Source organism: Gorilla gorilla, chromosome 15 (assembly GCF_029281585.2).
Source record: "Gorilla gorilla gorilla isolate KB3781 chromosome 15, NHGRI_mGorGor1-v2.1_pri, whole genome shotgun sequence".
NCBI lineage: Eukaryota > Metazoa > Chordata > Mammalia > Primates > Hominidae > Gorilla > Gorilla gorilla.
In genome coordinates, this window is record NC_073239.2 from 123,347,338 (window position 1) to 123,370,283 (window position 22,946).

General features: G+C 42.5%; 1 protein-coding gene and 1 pseudogene across 2 annotated transcripts in view; both read right to left on the reverse strand.

The window, feature by feature from the left end:
* Nucleotides 1–22,946, reverse strand: part of LOC109023154 (Ig heavy chain Mem5-like) — a 42,712-nt gene that overhangs the window by 11,416 nt on the left and 8,350 nt on the right. Inside the window, exons 2-3 of one of the 2 annotated variants that reach the window (XM_063698329.1) lie at nucleotides 6,105–6,206; nucleotides 5,704–6,021 (exon numbers count right to left, since the gene is read on the reverse strand). In XM_063698329.1, coding sequence (XP_063554399.1) covers nucleotides 5,704–6,021; nucleotides 6,105–6,206 — 420 coding nt within the window. The remainder of the gene's footprint in view (nucleotides 1–5,703; nucleotides 6,022–6,104; nucleotides 6,207–22,946) is intronic. The other variant, XM_063698330.1, reaches the window with a different exon arrangement.
* LOC134757203 (immunoglobulin heavy variable 7-4-1-like) lies at nucleotides 9,307–9,783 on the reverse strand (annotated as a pseudogene).

Sequence of the window (22,946 nt, forward strand, 5' to 3'; positions counted from 1 at the left end):
CACAGAATTAAGAAACAATGAATTTGGGGTAAAGTTGAAAATTACAATTTCTTTGCAGATTCTGTTTTTAGTTATCTATGTCCTCCAAGAAAATGAAGTAAAATCAGGGTTTTTACATAAAAATTCACAAACAGCGTGCTGGCCCTGAGAATGCACCTCCCATCTCTCCAGCATCAGGGAAACCAATAGACCAGGCAGCCAGCTGCCGCACTGCACTCTTAACACCCGCCACCTGGTGTGTGCCAAAGACACCCATCCTGGGAGCTCCTCCCAGACAGTGGCTGTGCACAGTGGAGACACTGAGGCATGGCTGCCACTGGGAAGCACTGGACATCCCTGATGGACAACTGTGCTCTGGGAGGCACCAATGGTCTTGCTGGACTTATCTTGGACCACAGACTTGTTAGGGAAGCTCCATCAAACTCCCATGCCTCTCCAGCACTAGTGGTGAGATTGACATTCTGGGGTGACAGTATCTATAGCCCCACCTGGCCTCCTGTGCATTTTCTGCTTCCATTACTTACATCTGCTTGGGGACAAATGAGAATGTTTCCTCTTCTTATAATCAACTTTTCTAATCCAGAGACCTCAGGGGTGGCCACAGAAACATAAATGTCGAGAGGCTCCAAGGGAAACTGTTGGATGCAGAGGAAGCCACAGACCCTGAAGGAAAGCAGCCCATGACAACCATCTGCACCTGCCCTAGAGCTGCCCGTTTTCTGTGGGTCCTGAGTGCCCCTTTATCCCGGCCTCCTCCCTTATCATTGCAGGAAACTCCGTGTCTGTGTTCACACCGATGTCTTCTTACCTGGTGCCTCACATACAGTAATACACGGCCGTGCCCTCTGCTCTCAGACTGTTCATTTGCAAATACAGTGAGTTCTTCGTATTTTCTTTGGAGATGGTGAATTTGCTCTTCACAGATTGGGCATAACATATCTGACTTCCATCACACTGTATATCTACTACTCACTCCAGCCCCTTCCCTGGAGCCTGGGAAAAAGAGCTCATTCAGTAGCTAGTGAAGGTTAATCCAGAGGCTGCACAGGAGAGTCTCAGGGATCCCCCAGGTTGTCTTGCATCCTCTCCAGACTCCACGAGCTGTACCTCTCACTGGACATCTGCAAACTCGTAGACATCCTGGTCGGAAACTCCCAGACATAATCCACCATTTCTCTCAAGGGTATCCACTCACGCTCAACCTCTCTAGTTCACCTTTTAAAACAGAAACAGTGAAAACCCAGCTCAGCCCAAACTGCATGGTGGGTCCTCTGTCTTTAGTCCTGATCACCAAATAGAAACCCCTGGGAATCTCAGGGCTGGCGCTTCTCTCCCAGAGCTGTGGGGTCAGGACTGGGCTGGTTTTCATCAGCAGAGGGAGAAACCTATTTGCATGTCTCCTCCTGTATAGCAAGCTCTGGGATGGGAATCCTGAGGAGGGGCAGGGCTCAGAGCAGACAAAGTGCCCTGGGGGAGATTGGTAGTCATCTTATCACTCAGGAAAATATCATTATATTATATGATTGTGCCTTGATAATCATTTAGCAGTCATCATCTTCTTTTTGACATATTTGTAGAATACATTTAATGCAAGTGTCAATGTTACATTTTAAGGAAGATAAATTACATACGGAACAGTGTTTATACAATGTGTTCAAGGTCACACAGCTGGACAGAGCCCCATTATCCATGCCTGTGTCTCTGACCACTAGAGGAGACTGCTCCCCTGAGACAACTCCAGGGCAGTGTGGGACACGCCTAGTGAGGTTTGCAGGATTCCACCCGCCAATACATCTCTGTTTTCTTTTAATGTATTCTGCTCTTTACCTAAAGTATACAGAGAAAATCAGTGTTCAAGCATGTGTACTTTCAGGAGTCTGAGATGTTTCCAGTGTTCATACCCATCTATTTTTTATTCCTCCTCAACCAACATATTCATTTGTTTCTTTGTTACTGCTTTATTTAAGTACAATTAATAATTAATTCAAATCTACACTGCACCATTTGGAAAATGGTAACGTATGTGTGCAAACTTTAATCAGGTTGTGTACAATTAAGTTAACCCCTAAATCTTTCTGTCACTTCTCTGTAATTTCATCTCACCACCCAATTGCTTTCAACACCCATTTCTCCCAAATTTCAAATCTGCTGTTACTTTAGAATAGTTGTACCTTCTGCAGTTTATACAATTGGAATTTTATGAAGTACACTCTTAATTCTTCAGCTTTCACTCAGCAGAGTTATTTGAGAATGTAGACATGCTTTTATGAGAATGAGGATGCCTTGATTCTAATTCTGCATTGTACTTTAGTCCATAATCATATGTCAAATTGTTTAACGTTCACCTGTAGTGGATATGGATATTTGATTTGTTCCCTTAGTTTCTGGCTTTTATATAGAAAGCGGCTACTCAGTGTGGGAATGTGAAAAATGAGAAAACTATGGTCTTATTCTGACCTCAACAATAAACCTGAAAAACTGAATAAATGAAGAAGAAAACCTTTTAACATATCTGAGTTGCTTTCACAGAGCTAACGAGAAGACTGAAATGTGAGGAGACAGATGCCAGCAGAGAGGACTGGGGCCCACATGTTGGTGAACCCAGGGCAGGTGCCACTGGATGGCATTGAGAGAGGAACAGGCTAACCTGGAAATATTTAGTGAGGTTTCTTTTTGGATACATGTGCTAATGGTATTACAGTGTGAATCTACTAGTCCTTGCAGGCTTTTCCCAGGAATTTGAAAAATCCACAGTCAACTCCCTTATCTGCTGTCCTGTGGTGCTGACAGGAAGGGAAGAACAGCGAGGACTGCTGAACGCCTGGATCCACCTCCACTATTTCCAGGGGAAATCCAATAAAACCTGTATCCTATAGGGGTGTGGTGGAGTCAACAGAAACTAAAGAAAACAGAAAATTCCCAAAGAACTCCATCTAGAAGAAATTCTTAATCTGCAGGGTAAGTACAATGGAGGAGAAGCTGAGAACACTGGTGAGAAACCATTGTGGTTGGGAAGACACTCTACCCCTGGAGGAAGAGGTACGGACAGGAAAATTGGGAAGGTCACCCCCAGAACTACGATTTCTACTCATGCACAAGGAGGAGGCTGATTCAGAAGGTTGGAGAACGTCCCCATTTGTTCAAGCCCCTTCTCCACATGGTCAACAAGTCTTCAGAATAGTGAAGTAGCTACATCAGCTCCATTCTGACTTCTGTCATGTGACAGTTTTTGTGGATTTGCTTTCTGCTCTCTCATGATTTGTTTCTTCTCTCAAGTCCTAGCTCCATTCTCCTGTTAATTCTCAGTTTATTGAAGAGATTCATATTTAGCTTAGAACATTACAATTTTTGGGAGAAATTTTCATCTTAAACACACCAAATCTAATGAGCTCTCTCCAGGGATGCCCATCTGTTTTTTTTTGTCTTCCTTTCCTATGGGATATGGCCCTTTTTTCTCCCTGAGTCCAGCTCTTATATTCATATGCATGAGGAGTCTAACCATCACACACCCAGGGACATCTTGCAGGAACGGACTCTACCATCCGTCTCCTCAGCCCTCATGTGCACAGTGGCCACTCTGTCAGCTGCTGTATGTGCTTTAGGGATTTCCATTTAGAAGTGTCTTTCACTTTCCCCCCAAATAAAGTTCCTTGTCCTTAAATACCTTGATGAGCCAGTCTTCTTTTCTGTCTCTTTGTAGTTAATATTGTTTTATTCCATTAAAATTCATTGGGAACATCAGTGAAAATGGAAGTGACTAGCCATCCCTTCCATTGTCTGACTTCTGCCTGACAGACCCACCCATGAGCTTTACTCCACTGCTCTGCAACTGATGGGGCCATCTGGACCCTTATTAATAAGAGGTGTGTGATTTATTAGAGAATGACTGAGATCAGCAGGTGCCTGAGCTCCTCAGAACACAGGTGTGGTCCTGAAGTAGAGTGTGTGTGACTGAAATCACACGTGTGTATAACTCGTGGCCTCAGCCCATAAGCTGATACCAGCTTCTGGCCATTCCTGGGTAGCCTGATGAGGGGTGTCCAGAGAAGGATGGATGCAGGATGTGGATTTTAGAAAGTGATGTGGTGTTTATAGCAGCATGATTTATAGTCCTTTGGGTATATACCCAGTAATGGGATGGCTGGGTCAAATGGTATTTCTAGTTCTAGATCCCTGAGGAATCGCCACACTGACTTCCACAATGGTTGAGCTAGTTTACAGTCCCATCAACAGTGTAAAAGTGTTCCTATTTCTCCACATCCTCTCCAGCACCTGTTGTTTCCTGACTTTTTAATGATTGCCATTCTAACTGGTGTGAGCGCACCAGCATGGCACATGTATACATATGTAACTAACCTGCACAATGTGCACATGTACCCTAAAACTTAAAGTATAATAAAAAAATAAATAAATAAATAAAAAGAAAGTGATGTGGTGTTTGGGGGCATTGATGGCCAAATTTTATTTTAAGTCTATTCTGTCCTTGGTACTTGGGGAAGACTGGGAAGAAAGGAACAAAACTCAGGCCCCATGTAGCTCCCCATTTAGGAAGAGATTCAGTGCAAATTTAGAAAGCTGAAGAAATAGATTATACTGCAGGGATCATTTCTATAGTCCGTTTGAGGTGGTAGAAGAAAAACAGTGATGCTGGTGATGTTGGTGTGGTTTTCTGTGACATACTAAGGAGACAACAGAAGATGATCAGTGGCCAATCTCCATCCAGCTGGTACCTATCGTCTATTTGTTATGTCCAAATAAAAGGGACACTTGTTACACACACACACCAGGGCTGGTTTCAGAGACCATGCTCAAAAATGGCCAACAGAGCCATGACACATTTTTATGTGAGAGCTACCATTTTTAACTACTTCACGTGGAAATCTGAGAGATGCAGTGCCCAGCCTCAGGGGGCTGCTTCTCCCTCCAGGAGACAGAGCTAACAGAGTTAGGTGGTATTAGTCAGTTTGGGTCTTCGTAAGAAGACAACAGGATTGTGTGGCTTAAACAACAAATATTGATTTTCTTACAATTCTGCAGTCTGAATGTCGAAGATCAAGGAGCTGGCAAAATTGGTTCTTAGTATGGCTTCTTCCTGGCTTGCACAGGGCCACCTTCTAGTGCACTACGTCTCCACACGGCCTCTTCTCTGTGTGCACGTGAAAAGTGAGAGGTCTCTGGTGTCTCTTCCTCTTCTTATAAAGATAACAGTTTATTGCATTAGGGTCTCACACTTTGACCACATTTAACCTTAATCATTAAAATTCCAGTATAGATCCATTGGATTTAAGGTTTCAGTAAGTTAATTTCAAATAGGGCACAATTCGATTGATGACACAAATCGAGAGATGGTGAGAATCCATATATGGCAAAATGAGTCATGCATGAACTTGTAGGAAAGTTTCTAGTAATTGGTGAAACCTCAAAAGTAAACAGAAAAATTGTCTTCCTCCTTTCTTCCCTGCCACAAGGATGTGAGGAAGCAGAACCACAGATAATAAAGAAAGAGGAGTCCTGGGGACAGCTGAGGTGCTGGCGAGGAGGGAGACCACTGAGCAGATGAGGAAGCCCCGCCCTCCTCGCACCTGCTCCGGACCCGGCCTCGTGCTCTGTGGGCGCCGCGCGCCACCTGCTGGTCTTGAGCAGCACCTGCGCCCGCCCCCTCCGCCTCCCTGTAGGGAGGTTTGTGTCTGGGCTCACACTCACCTCCCCTCACTGTGCCTCTCGCACAGTAATACACGGCCGTGTCCGCGGCGGTCACAGAGCTCAGCTTCAGGGAGAACTGGTTCTTGGACGTGTCTACTGACATGGTGACTCGACTCTTGAGGGATGGGTGGTAGTTGGTGCTCCCACCATAATTGATATGCCCAATCCACTCCAGGCCCTTCCCTGGGGGCTGGCGGATCCAGCCCCAGTAGTAACCACTGAAGGACCCACTATAGACAGCGCAGGTGAGAGACAGGGTCTCCGAAGGCTTCACCACTCCTGCGCCCCACTGCTGTAGCTGCACCTGGGACAGGACCCCTGTGAAGAGAGAGACCCACAGTGAGCCCTGGGATCAGAGGCAGCATCTCATATCTTCATATCTGCATTCCTGAGACACTCACATCTGGGAGCTGCCACCAGGAGGAGGAAGAACCACAGGTGTTTCATGTTCTTGTGCAGGAGGTCCATGACTCTCAGAAAGCACTTCCCATGTGAGCAGGACCCTGAATTTAAGGAAATGTGTAGTCATTTCCTGTAGGTGCCTAAGTGAGGATTTGCATGTGGGTGGTGCCTTTGTATGGAGAGGTAAAAAGGGATGAGGGAGGCCCCAGTCTTTTGGGCTCACCCTGGGAGGAGTATGCAGGCTGTGCCCTCTGAGAACTCAGTTCTCTTCCTGTGGCCTCCCCTCTCCAAACCCAGAGTCCTCTTCTTCCAGGTAGGAAATGTGCTGAAGGAGCTGGTCTGGGAGACGAGTGTGATCATGGATCAAGCACAGATTTTGGAATAGGTTCAATGCTGTTCTACCTTTAAAGATTCATATAACACCAACCATACACCCAGGTCATCTAAATTGTCATTTACCCCTTCAGACACATTGAAACAGCTGCTGAGTGTAATAATCACAGTGAATTGAGACAAACCTGGATCCACGCAATGTGTACTGTAGTTCACAACATCCATCATGGTTAGAAGGATGCTACCTGTCCCAGGAAGTGGGTTATTTTTAAATAGCACCTGAGAGCTGTCCTTCTGAGACCTTTTGAAATTTGAGATTGTGTGTGAGATCTCAGGAGAAGGTAGTGGAATATATCTCCATCCTTCTCAATGCGTGACCCTGAGAATATGGCCTGACCTCTAAACACTTCTGTGTGAAAAGATGTACATTGGGGATAGCAGTGACAGCTTCAGATGAAAACTCTATAGTACATCAGCACTGGAGGATAGTCTCATCACCAAGATTAGTGAAATTACCTTTCCTGGGAACCAGAGAGGACCTCTGTGAGCTCTACCCTCTGAGAGAAGAAGGAACTCTGGTTCTTCCCTGACAGGTCACACCTGTGAAACATGGCTGGACAATGACACTCAAGCCCAGAATTCATACCCACGTATTTACCAATTCAGATCCATCTGTCTCTGAAAGAATTATCCGCTGAATTGCATGAACATACCCTAGGGTGTGCAGTATTGCAACTTGGGCATTTCACATTAGTTTGGTGAATTATATAATATACAAAATATCTCCATGGATGTTGTAACAGGAGAGTCATCAGAAGCTGGTTGTGTTGTATAATCTGGATAAACCTGGGCTCTCTTCTTAGGAGCTGAACAAGTGGGCTGACCTTCTGTGAGACGACACAGGGAAAGAGACAGACTCAATATCCAGAGCGAGGTGAGCTCCTTACCTACGTACCAGGTGGTCTCTGGGCCATTTGTTTGAGCAGATCCAGAAATACCTTCCTCACCCTCAGGAGAATTATGAACATTGAGAGAAATTGAGATACTTTTTTTATTTACAGGGAATATTTCATAGGCTTGTAGACAGCTACGTGGGTGTGTACAGGGATGCTAGGATGTGCTCATACACAGAAGAGCAAGAATTATATTTCGTGGAAAGAAAACCAAGGAGCTTCTGAATTTGTAGGTATTGTTTGCTGCAAATGTGTCAGGTCACTAGATCATGTTATGCTGCTAGAGGAAAAACTTCCCAACATTGTCATGGAGACAAAATGCAAAACAGTAAAGATTCAACTGAGATTCCCTTGAAAATCACCAGTAATGAACAGGCCAAAAGAAATCAACCATTATGGAAAGAGTGGTCATTAAGTGAAATAGCAAATTCCACGTTGCAGTGAGAAGGAAGATCCATCTGACAGCTCATTTTCACCTCTACAAAGACTTCAGAATATAGACTAAGAGCAGACAGTGAACTTAGGGCAAACAGAGGCCAGATGTTTGAGGAGGTTGGAGAGTGAGCCGGAGTCATTGTGAGCCATTCAGAAAAGCAGAGTGTTGCAGGGTGTATTGAGTCCTCCTGAGTTAAGAGGTGCTGAATATACACAAGTTTCACTGCCCTCATTGCGTTTTATTCTCTAGACTCTCTTGGATGTCCAGATTTGAACACGTGGAGTGTTGATGGAACTGAACATAACTAGGAACTTTTCAGTGAAGATGTAGGTAACAATGTGGGTATAATTAAATTCGGTTTATGAAAATATTATTATCCGAAATGTCAAAGTCAGTATCAATTTATCCTTCTTTTGTATTTTACAGACAAGATTATTCTGTTGCCCAGGCTGGAGTGCAGACTCACCTATTAATTTAATAGCATAAAAACGATCAGTCCAATTTACGTAGTCCTGTAATCTCCATCAAGGATTTAGGTCCATGTGGCCTGCGACATAGCTCTAGTCACAGAGGGAAGAGAGTGGTTTGTTGGGTTGATGCTGCTTCTTCAGAGGGGAATTTAAACAATCAACTCCTCACTTCATCAAGTCTATTTTTAGAACTGTGCAAGACCCTTGGGAATGCACTCACCATTTCTTACATAATGGGAGTTGACTGTGCCGCGAAGGTAACAGGAAGATGTGCAAATTTAAAGCCTGGTTACATAACCTGTTGAATTTAAAATGCCTGCAGCCAATCACATTCTGGCATCTTGTTTAATTAGTTCTGAATGTATTTTCAGTTGGTTAGTTCAAGTTCCCATAATTCACTTTCTGCTAAAATAGTCACATACAATAATCTTGAGATATTAAAATAAAAAAAACTAATTTGAAAATGAACCCAACTTCCAGGAGAGATAAAGTTCCTTTGTGGTGAAGGGTTGAAATATGGTTGAACACTGAGGTTGTCTTCACAATTGTTTTAATTAGGGGAACTTGTATACATCCCTTATATTTATTAGAAACTCCCACTGAGAACCTTGAACTAACGTAATTAGTTGATGGAGCACACAACGATGCTGAAGGTTATTAAGCAGGAATTGCTATTACAACGTTAGCCTTGCTTTAAAGCACATATTTCTACCTGATGTGAAATTAGCCCAGGTGCGCTGATGAGAGTTTGTCAGTTAACCAAAGACCAGGAAATGGGTACACGTGTTTCTGGAGCAGGGCATGGCTTTGGGATGCTTTGCGAAAAAAGTGGCTTCTCACGTCTTTGGGAAAACCCATCAAAATGGGCAAGTTAAGGATCTCTTAGGAGCACCCGTCTATCCCATATTCTTGGCTAATATTAAAGCGGAACTCAATGCAAAATGAGATACTATGGAAGTTAAGAAAACTGCTGTACCACTGCCTCAGCTCAGCACAGCTGCCTCCTTCCTCAGGCTCTCTGAAACTCTCGGGATGTGGGTTTCCACACTGTGTACTTCGCACAGTAATACTCGGCCGTGTCCTCAGCCTTTAGGCTGCTGATCTGAAGATACGCCGTGCTGACAGACGTGTCCATGGAGAAGACAAACCATCCTGTGAAGCCGTGGGTATACGTTGGGTTCCCAGTGTAGGTGATGATCCATCCCATCCACTCAAGGCCCTGTCCAGGGGTCTATCATACCCAATTCATACCATAGGTGGTGAAGGTGTAACCAGAAGACTTATAGGAGACCTTCACTGAAGCCCCAGGCTTCTTCACCTCAGGCCCAGACTGCACCAGCTGCAGGGAGTGGGCACCTGTGGAGAGGACACAGGAGTGGGTGAAGTCTCACATGACTGGCCTGGTTTCTTCCTCAGCCCTGAGACTGGGGAGCCCCTTACCTGTTGCTGCTGCCACCAAGAAGAGGATCCTTCAGGTCCAGTCCATGGTGAGGAGCTGTGATCTAGGGGCTTCTCCAGAGGAGGGGTGTGGTTGTTGGGTGAGGCTCTCAGGGAACGGAGATACTACATTCACCTCAGTTATTTGCATATTCATGAAGGATGCTATTTAATAGCCCAATTCCTGACCCAGTATGAGAAACAGACACATGGATGACACAATTGTAGAAGCTGAGGGTTCAAGCCGTAATCCTGTTAGACGCCATGTGTCCCCTACACATCCCTGAACTCTGTGTTGACAGAGCTTCCCCCACTGGAGAACAAGCTCCTCAAGGACAGCACCTCACTTTGAAACCACATTTGACTGTCTCAGGGTCAACTTGCATCATTTCTAGACCATAATATGTGAATGCGTTATTTAGGGAATGACTGTGTTTATCCAAAAATTGCATTTATTTATAAGAAAGGATCTCTTCCTGACCTCCAGCAGAGTTTGAAATCCCCATTGCAAAAGTGGTTCTCATTACAACATCCAGTTTGATAAATGCTCACAATTGAATAGATATTTATACAAACTTCAACAGTCTTTGTGAAATACTTATTTTAGATATTTTTAAAGGAAGTCCCAGGCCCTGGGAGGAACCTCTGCCCTGCCTCCTGTGCACCTGCTCTGGGGCGGGAGCCTGTGCTGGGTGTATCCGGAGCGCCCCCTGCAGCCCAGCCCCAACCATGCAGGGAGGTTTCTATCTGAGCTGACAGAGTATATTCCTACCAGTGTATCCAGCTCAGTATAAAGTGGCTGTGCCCTGGCTCAGAATTCTCCTTTACGGACACCACATGCTCCTCACACCATCTTTTGAAATAGTGAATTGCCTTTAGGAAACCCAGTGAACTCTGCAGAGAGACTCCAAGAAAAGATCTCATGCATCACCAGGGAGCCCTTTCCTGGAGCTCAAGAGGCACAGAATCATTGGACACACGGCGAACCCAAACACTCTTCAGGGGTTGAGGGGAGACTCTTATTTCCTTTAGGGTCCTACAGTTGATTATGGCACCTGAGAATACCTGCAGGTGCAGGTACATGTGGATAGAAACCCACTCCAACTCTGCTATTCAACTCACACATGCACGCGTGTGTGTACACACACACACACACACACACACACATACATATATATACATAGTGGCTAATTTTTATATTAACGGATCCCATGTTTGCATTTTTTTCTGGTATCCATCTCATGGAAAGCGCTCCCTACACTGGTACTAAGACTGAATATGTGTCTACTTTCTGTAAACAGAAGAAAACAATACAAGTGGACACTTGGGAAGTGCATGCACATTGAATTCACCTGGTCTCACTCTGGAACCCTGCAGATGCCCCATGAAAACTAAATTTGAGGCCAATGAGGGTTAAATCATTTCATTAGTGGTGAAGTTGCTGAAGTCAGAGGTTTCAAATTGCTCTATTTTTCATAACATTTTTTATCCGATTTTCCTCCTCAGATAGAGTCTGCGAATTGCCACACTCTCATATTTAATCCATATTGACTAAACTGGTGAGACGTAATGTGTGGAACATGGAAGCATTACATGTTCTTACAGTTGCATTTTAATGCTGTGGTGATCTTCTTTCTCTGGGCTGTGACCGATGCAAGAAGTCTCCAGGTGTGAAGCTGATTTTTGCTGTTTTCTGGCTGGAACATCACAGGAAAATTTTCTTAAATGTACTCCTATTGGCTAATTTTACCCATTTTCATGACAAAGGAAGGTTGCTGGTAAGGCTTGTAATGGGGATAGATTGCCTTTCGCCACATAGATAAGGATCTAAAAATGTCCTTCGCCTGTTTGTCTGTATGAACAAGGCCAGAGATTTTGGTCTCCTGGTAATAGAGCCATGAATGGATCTTGTGGATTCTCACCCTGAGAACCTAGAGGTTCCTGGAGGAAGGGAGATAGAGTATGGGGGGGCTGGGGCTCCCAGGATCCCTCACCCTCACGCTAGTCCAGACATGCCCTTTATGTTTATTTAGTTCAGATATACAACAAACCACATAGCCAGGCTCATTTAAATTATCCATCCTCTGTCTATATTGGGGCAGCAGCTGAGTATAATAATTACACTGAACTCAGACAAATCGGGCCCAATCCAATGTTTACTGTAGCTCAGAGCAGCTTTACTGACTCACTTAACTTGGAGATTATTTCTTCCCTGAAAGAACTGTAAGGGTTGCTGTGGAGCCTCTGTAGGGTTGGATTTTTTGCATCAGCCTGTCATGCAGGGTGTTCTGAATGATGCAGACCTTTATACTTAGATGGTAATTATTCCTAGTGATGTGGAAATGGCTGGCAGCCCTCAATTCTGTTTCTTTCTTTTGTTCCTCTGAGTGTCTACAAGAATCCCATGAACCTCAGGACTCTCCTTCAATGGATGACTCTGAAGATTGACAATCAACTCAGTGCTACAAACAGAGGGAGCTAAGTGAGGATTCTCAGTTAACTGATATGTTGAGCCAGCAACACAGGACGCATCCAAGAATGAACCATTTTGTCAATGCCTATCAACATTAAATTCGAGATTTATGATTTTCAGTACATTGGAGTTAAAGTTTTTATGATTCTTGACAATGAGGTCTCAAACTTGATGGTTTGCAGATGAAATGAACTTGTCATGGTTAGACAGAAGCTTCTTTTTGTAGGAAGCTCGTCTTTTAAACTAAAGCACCTGAGAGGTGGTTTCCTGAGATCTTGTGAACACGTATCTATTGGAGAAAAAAATCAGGAAATCTGATCTCAAATAACTGACAGAAAGCTTATGAAAAATTTTTATCAACGCAGCCATGAAACTCCGGTTAGTCATTTTTTTGGTTCTTTTGTTACAACTCAAGAAGCAATTAAGAAATCAACACAATCGCAAGCCTACTCCGAAAGAGATCAGCTTTGCATACTTCAAAAACAGACCAGTATTCATAAAGAGACACTTCTCCATTAGATCTACAACTTACACAGATTTCTGTAACCTGAAGAAGTTTCTCTAAGAAGATTATTCTCTAGACATCTATGTATGCTAAAATACATTGTGTTTATTTATGATTAATCTGTGCAAGCCCTTGGCACATTAAACAAACTTCATGTAAATGTGATAACTTTATCACTTACTGTGCTCTCACACTTTACTGGTTTCAAAAGTTCATCACCCTTGTGATGGAGGAATAGGTGCCTTTGAGAATATGCTGTTGCTTCAACCGAACACATTCTAGATCCTCACTTGATTTCATCATTTCATATTGAGTGTAGGTGTGTCTATGACTGAAAACCCAACAGTTTTATCCAACAGATTCTCCTCTTATGAGATCATCCTGAAACCTGCCAACCACCTCCATCATGCATGCTTCCAATCTTTTGCTTTTAGGAAATAAGAGGCATAATCCATCCCTGCTTTAAGGTGAGAGACCTTCCTGACCTTCCATCATATTTAGTAGAAACTCTCATTGAGAGCCATAACAAACATTATTTGTTTACGGATCATACCTCAAAACTGAAACTGTTTTTCATAATGGCTATACCATTCTACATTTTCACAATTATGGAAAGCAGTATAAAGCCTCCTAAATGAATTAAAGCCAGAAATATTGTATGACCAGGAATCCTGTTTCTGGGAGTATATCCAAAGGAGATGAAATTACCACCTTGTAAAGATATCTGCATCCTATGTTTATTGAAACACTATTAATAACAGCAAAGATATGGAAACAAACTGTCAGTAGATAGACAAATGAATAAAGACAATGTGGTATATATGCACAATAGAATATAATTTAATGTTATCAAAGAAAGATGCTGCCATTTGCCACGATGGATCGATTTCCATAACCACTAACAGTGCACCCCATCCATTATAGCTTCTCCCTAGAGGATGGCAGTTCCTTATTCAGTAGTAACCACTGGCTGTGGTGGGAAGGCAACTTTTACGTACTGTTGAATTTTTCAGCATATCAATGTCTTAAAATATTCTGCTACGTCTGCATTGATAAAGTGGAGTCTAACACTGGAGGTAAAATTAAAAGTGCTTAAGCCATCTAGACACCAAGTCATCAGATGATCCTGGCTGTGTCCTTGAGGGAGTGGAGCATATGTAGTACCATTTGGATTGGGGATTGGTGTGTTTCCAGTTGTACGAAGAATAATTGTATTGTTAGGCAAAATTATGACTTGATTCTTGTCTTTATTTGAAGATTATGTATAATCTCAGGAGATGTGTATGGGTTCAAGTTGACAAAGGGTGGACTTGTAATGCTAAATACTGAGTGCCAACTTGGTCTCACTGAAGGGTGCAGAGTACTGATCCTGGGTGTGTCTGTGTCGGTGCCGCCAAAGGAGATTAACCTTTGAGCCAGTGGGCTGAAAAAGGCAGACACACCCTTAATCTGGGTGGCACAATCTAATCAGCTGCCAAGTGTGGCCAGAATAAAAAGTAAACACAAGAACATGAAAAGATTAGACTGGCTTCGCCTTCCAGCCTACATCTTTCTCCTCTGCTGGATGCTTCCTCGTCTCAAACATCGGATTCCAAGTTCTTCAGCTTTGGGACTTGGACTGGCTTGTTTGCTTCTCAGCTTGCAAATGGCTTATTGTGGACCTTCTGATAGTGTGAGTTAATACTCCTTAATAAACTCCGTGTGTGTGTGTGTGTGTGTGTGTGTGTGTTTATGTGTATCCTACTTGTTCTGTCCCTCTAGGGGACACTGACTAATACAATCTTAATTCACAAGAAATTTAAAAAAAATAGGTGATTAGGAATTCCAGGATGGAATGCAGACTATATAGAAAATATCTTATGCCATTATACAAATGTATGAAATCAAAAGAGGTACTAAGTAGGTTCAGAAATAATGTAGTCCATAAGATTAAAGAAAAAAGAAACTGCACGTCAGCACTGGACTCCACTTGATGATGTTCCACAAAAGAGCACAACTTACACAATCGGGTTCCACTCTACAGGAATCCTGGAAATGGACTACAAAGGGAATGGATGGTGTGTGGTGGGAGGGGGTTCCCCACGGTTGGAGTGCTAGGTTAGGGAAAGGCATAGAAGGAAGGTGAAAATCATTCATGTGGTATTAACTTAGGGTATCTCAGTGGATTTGCAAGTTTAGCATAATATAGGAACATAAAAACCGTTTAGATGTGGGTATACATATATATGGGTTAATACACAACACATACTTCCTGTATTTATTACTTGAGATGTTCTACAAGAAATTACTGCACATTAACAAAAAATACATCAAGAATCAAGATATGAGTTTTTAATACTATTCTTCTGTAAAAGGAACCAGCGGCTGGGTGCAGTGGCTCACACCCATAATTCCAACACTTAAGGAGACTGAGGTGGGCAGATCATTTGAGGTCAGGAGTTCAAGACCAGCCTGGCCAACATAGCAAAACCTCATCTCTACTAAAAATACAAAAATTAGCAGGTGTGGTGTTGCACCTCTGTAATCCCAGCTACTTGGGAGGCTGAGACAGGAGAATCGCTTGAACTTGGGAGGTGGACGTTGCAGACTCTGTCTAAAAAAATTATAAGAAAAAAGAAGAAAAAAGGAACCAGAATTTCTTTGAGAAATGGCTAACGGTAGCACTTCAGAAAAGAATATAGGACGATAGTCTACAATTTCTTATAGTACCAGAAAATGAGAAAGGGTTACAAAACAAAGAATTGCTACTTTTGCATTTTTCTTGTTTGTTGGTCAATCTAGCTAGCAGTCTAACAATTCTGTTCATGTTTTATTTCTGTTTTTATTTTCATAGAATCAGGGTGTACATGTGCAGAGTTGTAACATGAATATATTTCATAAAGGTGAGGTTTGTGCTTCTAATGTAACTGTTACCCCATAGTGAACATTGGAGCCAATAGCTGATTTTTTAACCCTCACTTTCCCCTCACCTTGCCTTCTTTTGCAGTACCCAGTGTCTATTGTTTTTCTCTATGTACATGTGTACCCATTGTTTACTTTCCAATTATAAAAGAGAATTTAAGTGATTTTATTTAGGATAATGTCCTTCAACTCTATTCATGTTGCTGTGAAAGACACAATTTCATTTTTTATGGCTGCATAGTATTCCATGATTTACATCTATCATATTTTATCTAATCATCCACTGATTGACACTTAGAGAGATTACTTAACTTTTCTATTGAAAATAGTGTTGCAATAAAAATAGGAATGCAGGTGACTTTTTCTTATATAAAAGTTTCCTTTTGGGAGAAACATACCCACCAGGAGGGATTACTGGGTCAAATGGTAAGTCTAATTTTAGTTCTTTGAGAAATTTCTGTATTGTTTTTCATAGAGGTTGTACCAATTTGTATTCTCATCAAGCATATAAAAAGCATTATGCTTCTCTGCAAACATGTTTTATTTTTAATAGCCATTCTGACTGGTGGAAGATGCTATATCATGTTGTCTGTAATTTACATTTATCAGAAGATTTGTGATGCTGAGCATGTTTTCTTATTTCTGTTGAACACTTCTATGTCTTCTTTTGAGAAATATCTTGTTTTTGCTCACTCTTTAATGAAGTTATTTCTAGTTGACTTATTTGAGTTACTTGTAGATTCTATATATTTGATGAATAGACTGCACATTTTTTTTTACCATTCACAGGTTGTCTGTTCACCATATTGGTTATTTCTTTTGATGTGTAGATGATCTTTGGTTCAGTTAATCCTGTTTGTCTAATTTTGTTTTCATTGCATTTGCTTTTGAAGTCTTAGTCATATTTTATTTGCTTAGGCCAATGTCCAGAGGATTTTTTTTAGATTTTTTCAAGTATTTTTATGAGTTTATAAATTTAAACATTGAATCCATATTCACAGTTAATTTGTGTCTATGATGATATAGAAGTCTCATTTTATTCTTCTACATAAGGCTATCTAATTCTCCCAGCACTACTTATTGAAGAGAGGGTTGTTTCTCCAGTGTATATTTTTGTCAGTTTTGTCAAAGAACTGTTGGTTGTAGATATTTGGCTATATGTCTGGGCTCTTGATTTTTTTTCTACCACTACCATGCTGCCTTTCTTATTATATTTGTGTTGTGTAATTTGAAGTCAGGGAATGTGGTACTTCCAGCTTTGTTCTTTTTGGTTAGGACTGCTTTTGCTATTCAGACTGTTTTTCGGTTCTATATAAATTTTAGGATTTTTAAAAATACATAATTAATTAGTTACTTGATAGAAATTGCATGGACTCTGTATATTGCTTTGGGCAGTGTATTAGTCTATTTTACACTGCTATAAATTAATACCTGAGGCCAAGTGATTTACAAAGACAAGAGGCTTATTTGGCTTACAGATCTGCAGGTTGTGTGAGAAGCATGGCACCAGCATCTGCTTCTTGTGAGGGCCTTAGGAAGCTTACAGTCATGGTGGAAGGCAAAGGGGGAGAAGGCTGTGTCATATTGTGAGGAGGGGTTACATGAGAGGGTAGCAGGATTGCAAGACCCTTTTGAACAATCAGATCTCACAGTAGCTAATACAGCAAGAATTCACTAATTACCATGGGGTGGATGCCAAGCCAGTCCTGAAAAATCTTTCCCCATGACCCAAAACCACCCAGTTGGCCCCACCTCCAACATTGTGGGTCGCATTTCACCATGATATTTGGAGGGGAAAACCCCTAAATTATATCATTGCACTCTCGGACCCAAAGTTCTCATATTCTTCTTACATTGCAAAATATAATCGCCTTTTTTCAATAGTTCCCAAAATCTTAACTTCATCAACCTCCAACTCAAATTTTCAAAGTCTCATCTGAGTCTTAAGGCCATGTCCCTCCACCTGTGAGCTTGCAAATTTAAAAAATAAAAGTTGTTTACTTGCCAGGTGCAATGATGATGCAGGCATTGGGTAAATAATTCCAATCCTAAAGGGATAAATTGGCCAAAGGAACAACCAACAGGCCCCACACACATATAAAACCCAGCACTGCAGATATTAAATCCTAACGCTACAAAATAATCTCTCTTGACTTTATGTACTTCAACCAGGGCACACTGGAACAAGGATTGGGTCCCCAAAACCTCCGGCAGCCAACCCCTATAGCTTTGCCAGGCACAGACCACGGGGCTGCCTTCACAAGTGAGAGTCAAGTGCTGGAAGCTTTTCTAGGCTGAGGGTGCAAGCTGCCCATAGCTCTACCATTCTGGGGTCTTGAGGGTTGTGGCCACATTCCCACAACTTTACTATGAAGTGCCCTAGTGGGGACTCTGAATGGGGGCTCCAACTCCATCTCTCCCCATCTTTGGCACTGCTCTAGTAGAGGCTTTCTGTGGTGGATCCACTCCTGCAGCAGGCTTCTTCCTGGGCATGCAGGGCTCTCTACACATCTGAAATCTAGGTAGAAGCTGCACAAGCTCCTTCACTCTTGCATTCTGCATACCTGCCAGAATCCAGTTATCCCAGAACCATTTACTGAATACAGAGGTTTTTTTTTCCATTGCTTGTTTTTGTCAGCTTTGTCAAAGATCAAAGGGTTGCAGGTGTGCAACCTTATTTCTCTCTTCTATTTTGATCTATTTTTTTTTCTGCAGCCTCGTACCAGTACAGGCTGTTTTTGTTAGCAAGACGTTATGGTGTAGTTTAAGGTCAGTATCACGATGCCTCTGGCATTATTCTTTTTCCTTAGGATTGCTTTGGCTATTCAGGGTCTTTTTTGGTTCCATATAAATTTTAGAATAGATTTTTTTCTAATTCTGTGAAGAATGATGATGATAGTTTTATGTAAATAGCATTGAATCTGTGAATTCCTTTGGGCATTATGACAATGTTTACAATATTGATTCTTCCAATCCATGAGCATGAAATGTTTCCCATTTATTTGTATCATTTATGATTTATTTCTGCTGTGTTTTATAGTTCTTCTTGTAGGGATCTTTCACCTTGTTATCTGTATTCCCGGGCATTTCATTTTCTTTGTGGATACTGTAAGTTGGATAGGATTGTGTTCTTGATTATACTCTCAGCTCGGATGTGGTTGGCTTATAGAAATGCTGGTAATTTTTGTCCATTGATTTTGTATACTGACACTTTACTAAAGTTGTTTATTCTAGAATTATTTTGGCAGAGTTTTTAGGATTTTCTAGATATAGAATTATATCATCAGTGAAGACGGACGGATTGACTTCCTTTCCTATTTGGATGCTGTCTTAGTCCATTCTCGCACTGTAAAGAAACACCTGAGACTGGGTAATTTATAAAGACAAGTGTTTTAATTGGCTCATTTAGTATGATGTTAACTGTGGGTTTGTTGTAGATGGCTCTTATTCTGAAGTATGTTTCTCTGATGTCTAGTCTGTTGAGGGTTTTTATCATGAGTAGATGTTAGATCCTATCGGAAGCTTTCTCAGCATCTACTGACATAATCATACGCTTTTTGCTTTTATTCTGTTTACATTGTGAATCAGAGTTACTGTGGATATTGAACGAGCCTTGCATCCCAGGGGTAAAGCCCACTTGACATGATGTATCACATTTTAAAGTGTTTCTGGATTCAATTTGATGGTATTTTGTTGAGGACTTTCAGGTCTATGTTCATCAGGAATATTCATCTGATATTTTTTTCTGTCATTATGTCTCTCCTGATTTTGTGTGCCAAGAGCACACAGTAGAGAAAGGACAGTCTTTTCAATAATGGTGTAAAATTGGCATTCATATGCAAAAGAAATAAAATTAGGCCTTCTCTAACTCCATATAAAAAATCAACTAATAGGCCGCGCGCGGTGGCCACGCCTGTAATCCCAGCACTTTGGGAGGCCGAGGCGGTAGGATCACGAGGTCAGCAGATGGAGACCACAGTGAAACCCCGTCTCTACTAAAAATACAAAAAAAAATTAACTAGGCGCGGTGGCCGGCACCTGTAGTCCCAGCTACTCGGGAGGCTGAGGCAGGAGAATGGCGTGAACTCGGGAGGCGGAGCTTGCAGTGAGCCGAGATCGCGCCACTGCACTCCAGCCTGGGCTACAGAGCAAGACTCCGTCTCCAAAAAAAAAAAAAAAATCAACTAAAAATGGACATAATACCTGAGCCATAAACTCATAAATGACATGGAGCAAAAAAAATTCCTGTCATTAATTCGGAACTGATTTCGTTGAATTTAATAACAAAGCACAGGAAAAACTATGTGCAATTATGGATCTGACAAGAAGTTCTATCCAAATGTATAAATAACCCATACACCTCAATAGCAAATAACAAATGAACTGATAAAAAAGGGCAAAAACCTGGATAATTTTTTTCAGAAGATACATGCATGGCAAACAGAAAACGAAAAAGTTCTCAACATTCCTAATTATCAGAGGAATTCAAATGAGAAGCACAATGCGATATCAACTCACACTAGTTAATATGGCTATTATCAGAAATGTAACAGATGACAAATGTTGGCAAGAATGTGGGGGAAAGGGAAATATCCTGTGGTAGGATTGGTTACTCGATAAGTTGAAAATAAAGCTATCATATAATCTGGTGATCCCACTTCTTGTTATATATGCAAAGGAAATAAAATTACTTTGCCAAAGACATGTTCATTGCAAGATTATTAATAATAGTGTAGATTTGTAAAATAATTTAATGACTGTAAATGGATGAATGTATAAAGAAAATGTGTATACATACATCTGTATTTTATTTGGCTTTGTAAAGAGGGAAATTCTGACATTTGCAACAACACGGATGGACCTGGAGGACATGATGCTGAGTGGAATAAGCCAGATGCAGAAAGACAAATGCTGCAGGATCTCATTTACATGTGGGATCTAAAATATTCAAGCTCTTGAAAGCAGAGAGTAGAATAGTGGGTCTCAGGACCCGGGAGGAGAGGGAAATCGGGTGATGTGTGTTAAATTGTACAGACTTTCAGTTGTGCAGGTTGGATGAGTTCTGGAGATCTAACGTACAGCAATGGTCCTATAGTTAATACTGTATTGTAAAAATGATTGTTGCTGAAAGGGTAGATCTTAGGTGTTCTCATCAAACACTCACTCATGCAGTAAATTAAAAAAAATAATAAAATGGTAGCGCTGTGAGGTGACAGAAATACAAATTACCCTGACCATCATGAGCATTTCACAATGTGTATCTGATATGGTTTGGATCTGTGTCCTGCCCCAAATCTCATGTTGTATTATAATCCTCAATTGTGAAGGGGTGACCTGGTGGGAGGTGACTGGGTCATGGAGTGGGTCTTTCATGAATGGTTTAGAACCAACTCCTGGTGCTGTTCTCATGAAAGTGTGTGAGTTCTCACAAGGGAATCCCATTGAGGTTACTGTCCTGAGTCTGACTGGAGAAGACTCACCAGGCATCCCTGAGCTTCCTCACGACTCTGATGCTGGTGACCATGGTTGAGGAGTTTTCATTCCCGTAGGTGACAATATACATATTGTGCATGTGAGAATGAGTCCTCATATTACAATGATTTAAAAAATGTAGAGATGACATTGGTGGGCACAGAAATCTAAAATTAAAGAGTTTCCCTAGAGATACTGTCAGAAGCAGAGGAAGTCCCAAATCCTGACAGGAAACAAACCCCAGCCTCCATGTGCACCTGCTCTGGGGTTGACTCTGATGAGTGGGTCCTGAGCGCCCCCTGCAGCTGATTTCCCCCAACATTCCTGCAGGAGGTTTGTGTCTGGGCTCACACTTCTGTCCTCTCACAGGGTTTCTCACACAGTAATACACAGCCATGTCCTCGGCCCTCAGGCTATTCGTTTGCTGATACAGGGAGTTCCTGGAATTGTCTCTGGAGATGATGAATCGGCCCTTCACAGAGTCTGCATAGTGCGTCCTACTGCCATTCCAACTAACACCCGATACCCACTCCAGCCCCTTTCCTGGAGCCTGGTGGACCCAGTTCATGTCACTGTTACTGAAGGTGAATCCAGAGGCTGCACAGGAGAGTCTCAGGGACCCCCCCCCAGGCTGTACCAAGCCTCCCCCAGACTCCACCAGCTGCACCTCACACTGGACACCTGCAAACACAGAGACACCCTGGTCAGAAACTGCCACACATACCCACTGTTTCTCTCACTCATGTCCACTCACACTCAATATCCTTAGTTCTTCATGAATCACCTTTTAAAATAGCAGCAAGAAAAACCCAGCTCAGCCCAAATTCCATGGTAATTTGTTTGTTGCTGATGACAAAGTGGAAACACCTGAGAATCCCAGGGCTGGTGCTTCTCTCCCAGGGCTGCAGGGTCAGGACTGGGCTGCTTTTTATCAGGAAAGGGGGGGCCCTATTTGCATGTCTCCTATTTCATAGCAAGCTCTGAAGTGGGACACCCAAGGAGAGGACTGAGCCCAGAGTAATGAGAGTGAAACAGCAAACCTGAACAACTACAAATAAAGAAAAAAAAACACTTGAACATATCAGAGTTGATGTCACAGAGCAAACATAAACTGAAAATTTGAGGAGATATAGCTTGGCAGGGAGACCCAGGATGCATATATGAGTGTGCCTGGGGCAGGTGTCGCTCCATGGCATTTAAGCTAACCTCAAAACATTTAGGGTTCCTTGAGGATGTACGCATTAACGGTGCTAGAGTGTGAAGCTTCTAATGCCATATATTGTTGCAGGCTTTCCTTACGAAGTTGGGAAATATCCCAGATGACCACACACTCACCCAAGGTGACCTCACACATCCCCAAGGTCACCTCACATATGCCCTGAATCACCTCACGCATCCCCAATTTCACCTCACATGTGCCCTGAGTCACCTCACACATCCCCAGTGTCACCTCAAACATTTCCCAGGTCACCGCACACATACCCCACATCACCTCAGACACACCCTGGTCACCTCATACATACGTCAGGTCACCTCACGCTCACCCAAGGTCACCTCACACATCCCGCAGGTCACCTCGTAAATCCCCCAGGTCACCACATACATGCACCAGTTCACCTCACACATTCCTCAGGCACTTCACACCTGCCCCTGTTCACCTCACACATCCCCCAGGTAACCTAACACATGCACCAGGTCACCTCACATGCACCCAGGTCACTGCACACATGCCCCATGTCACCTCACACATGCCCCATGTCACCTCAAACGGTCCCAGGTCACCATACACATTCCACAGGTCACCTCACACGTGCCTTAGGTGACTTCACATGTACCCACCTCACACATTTCCAGGTCCCCA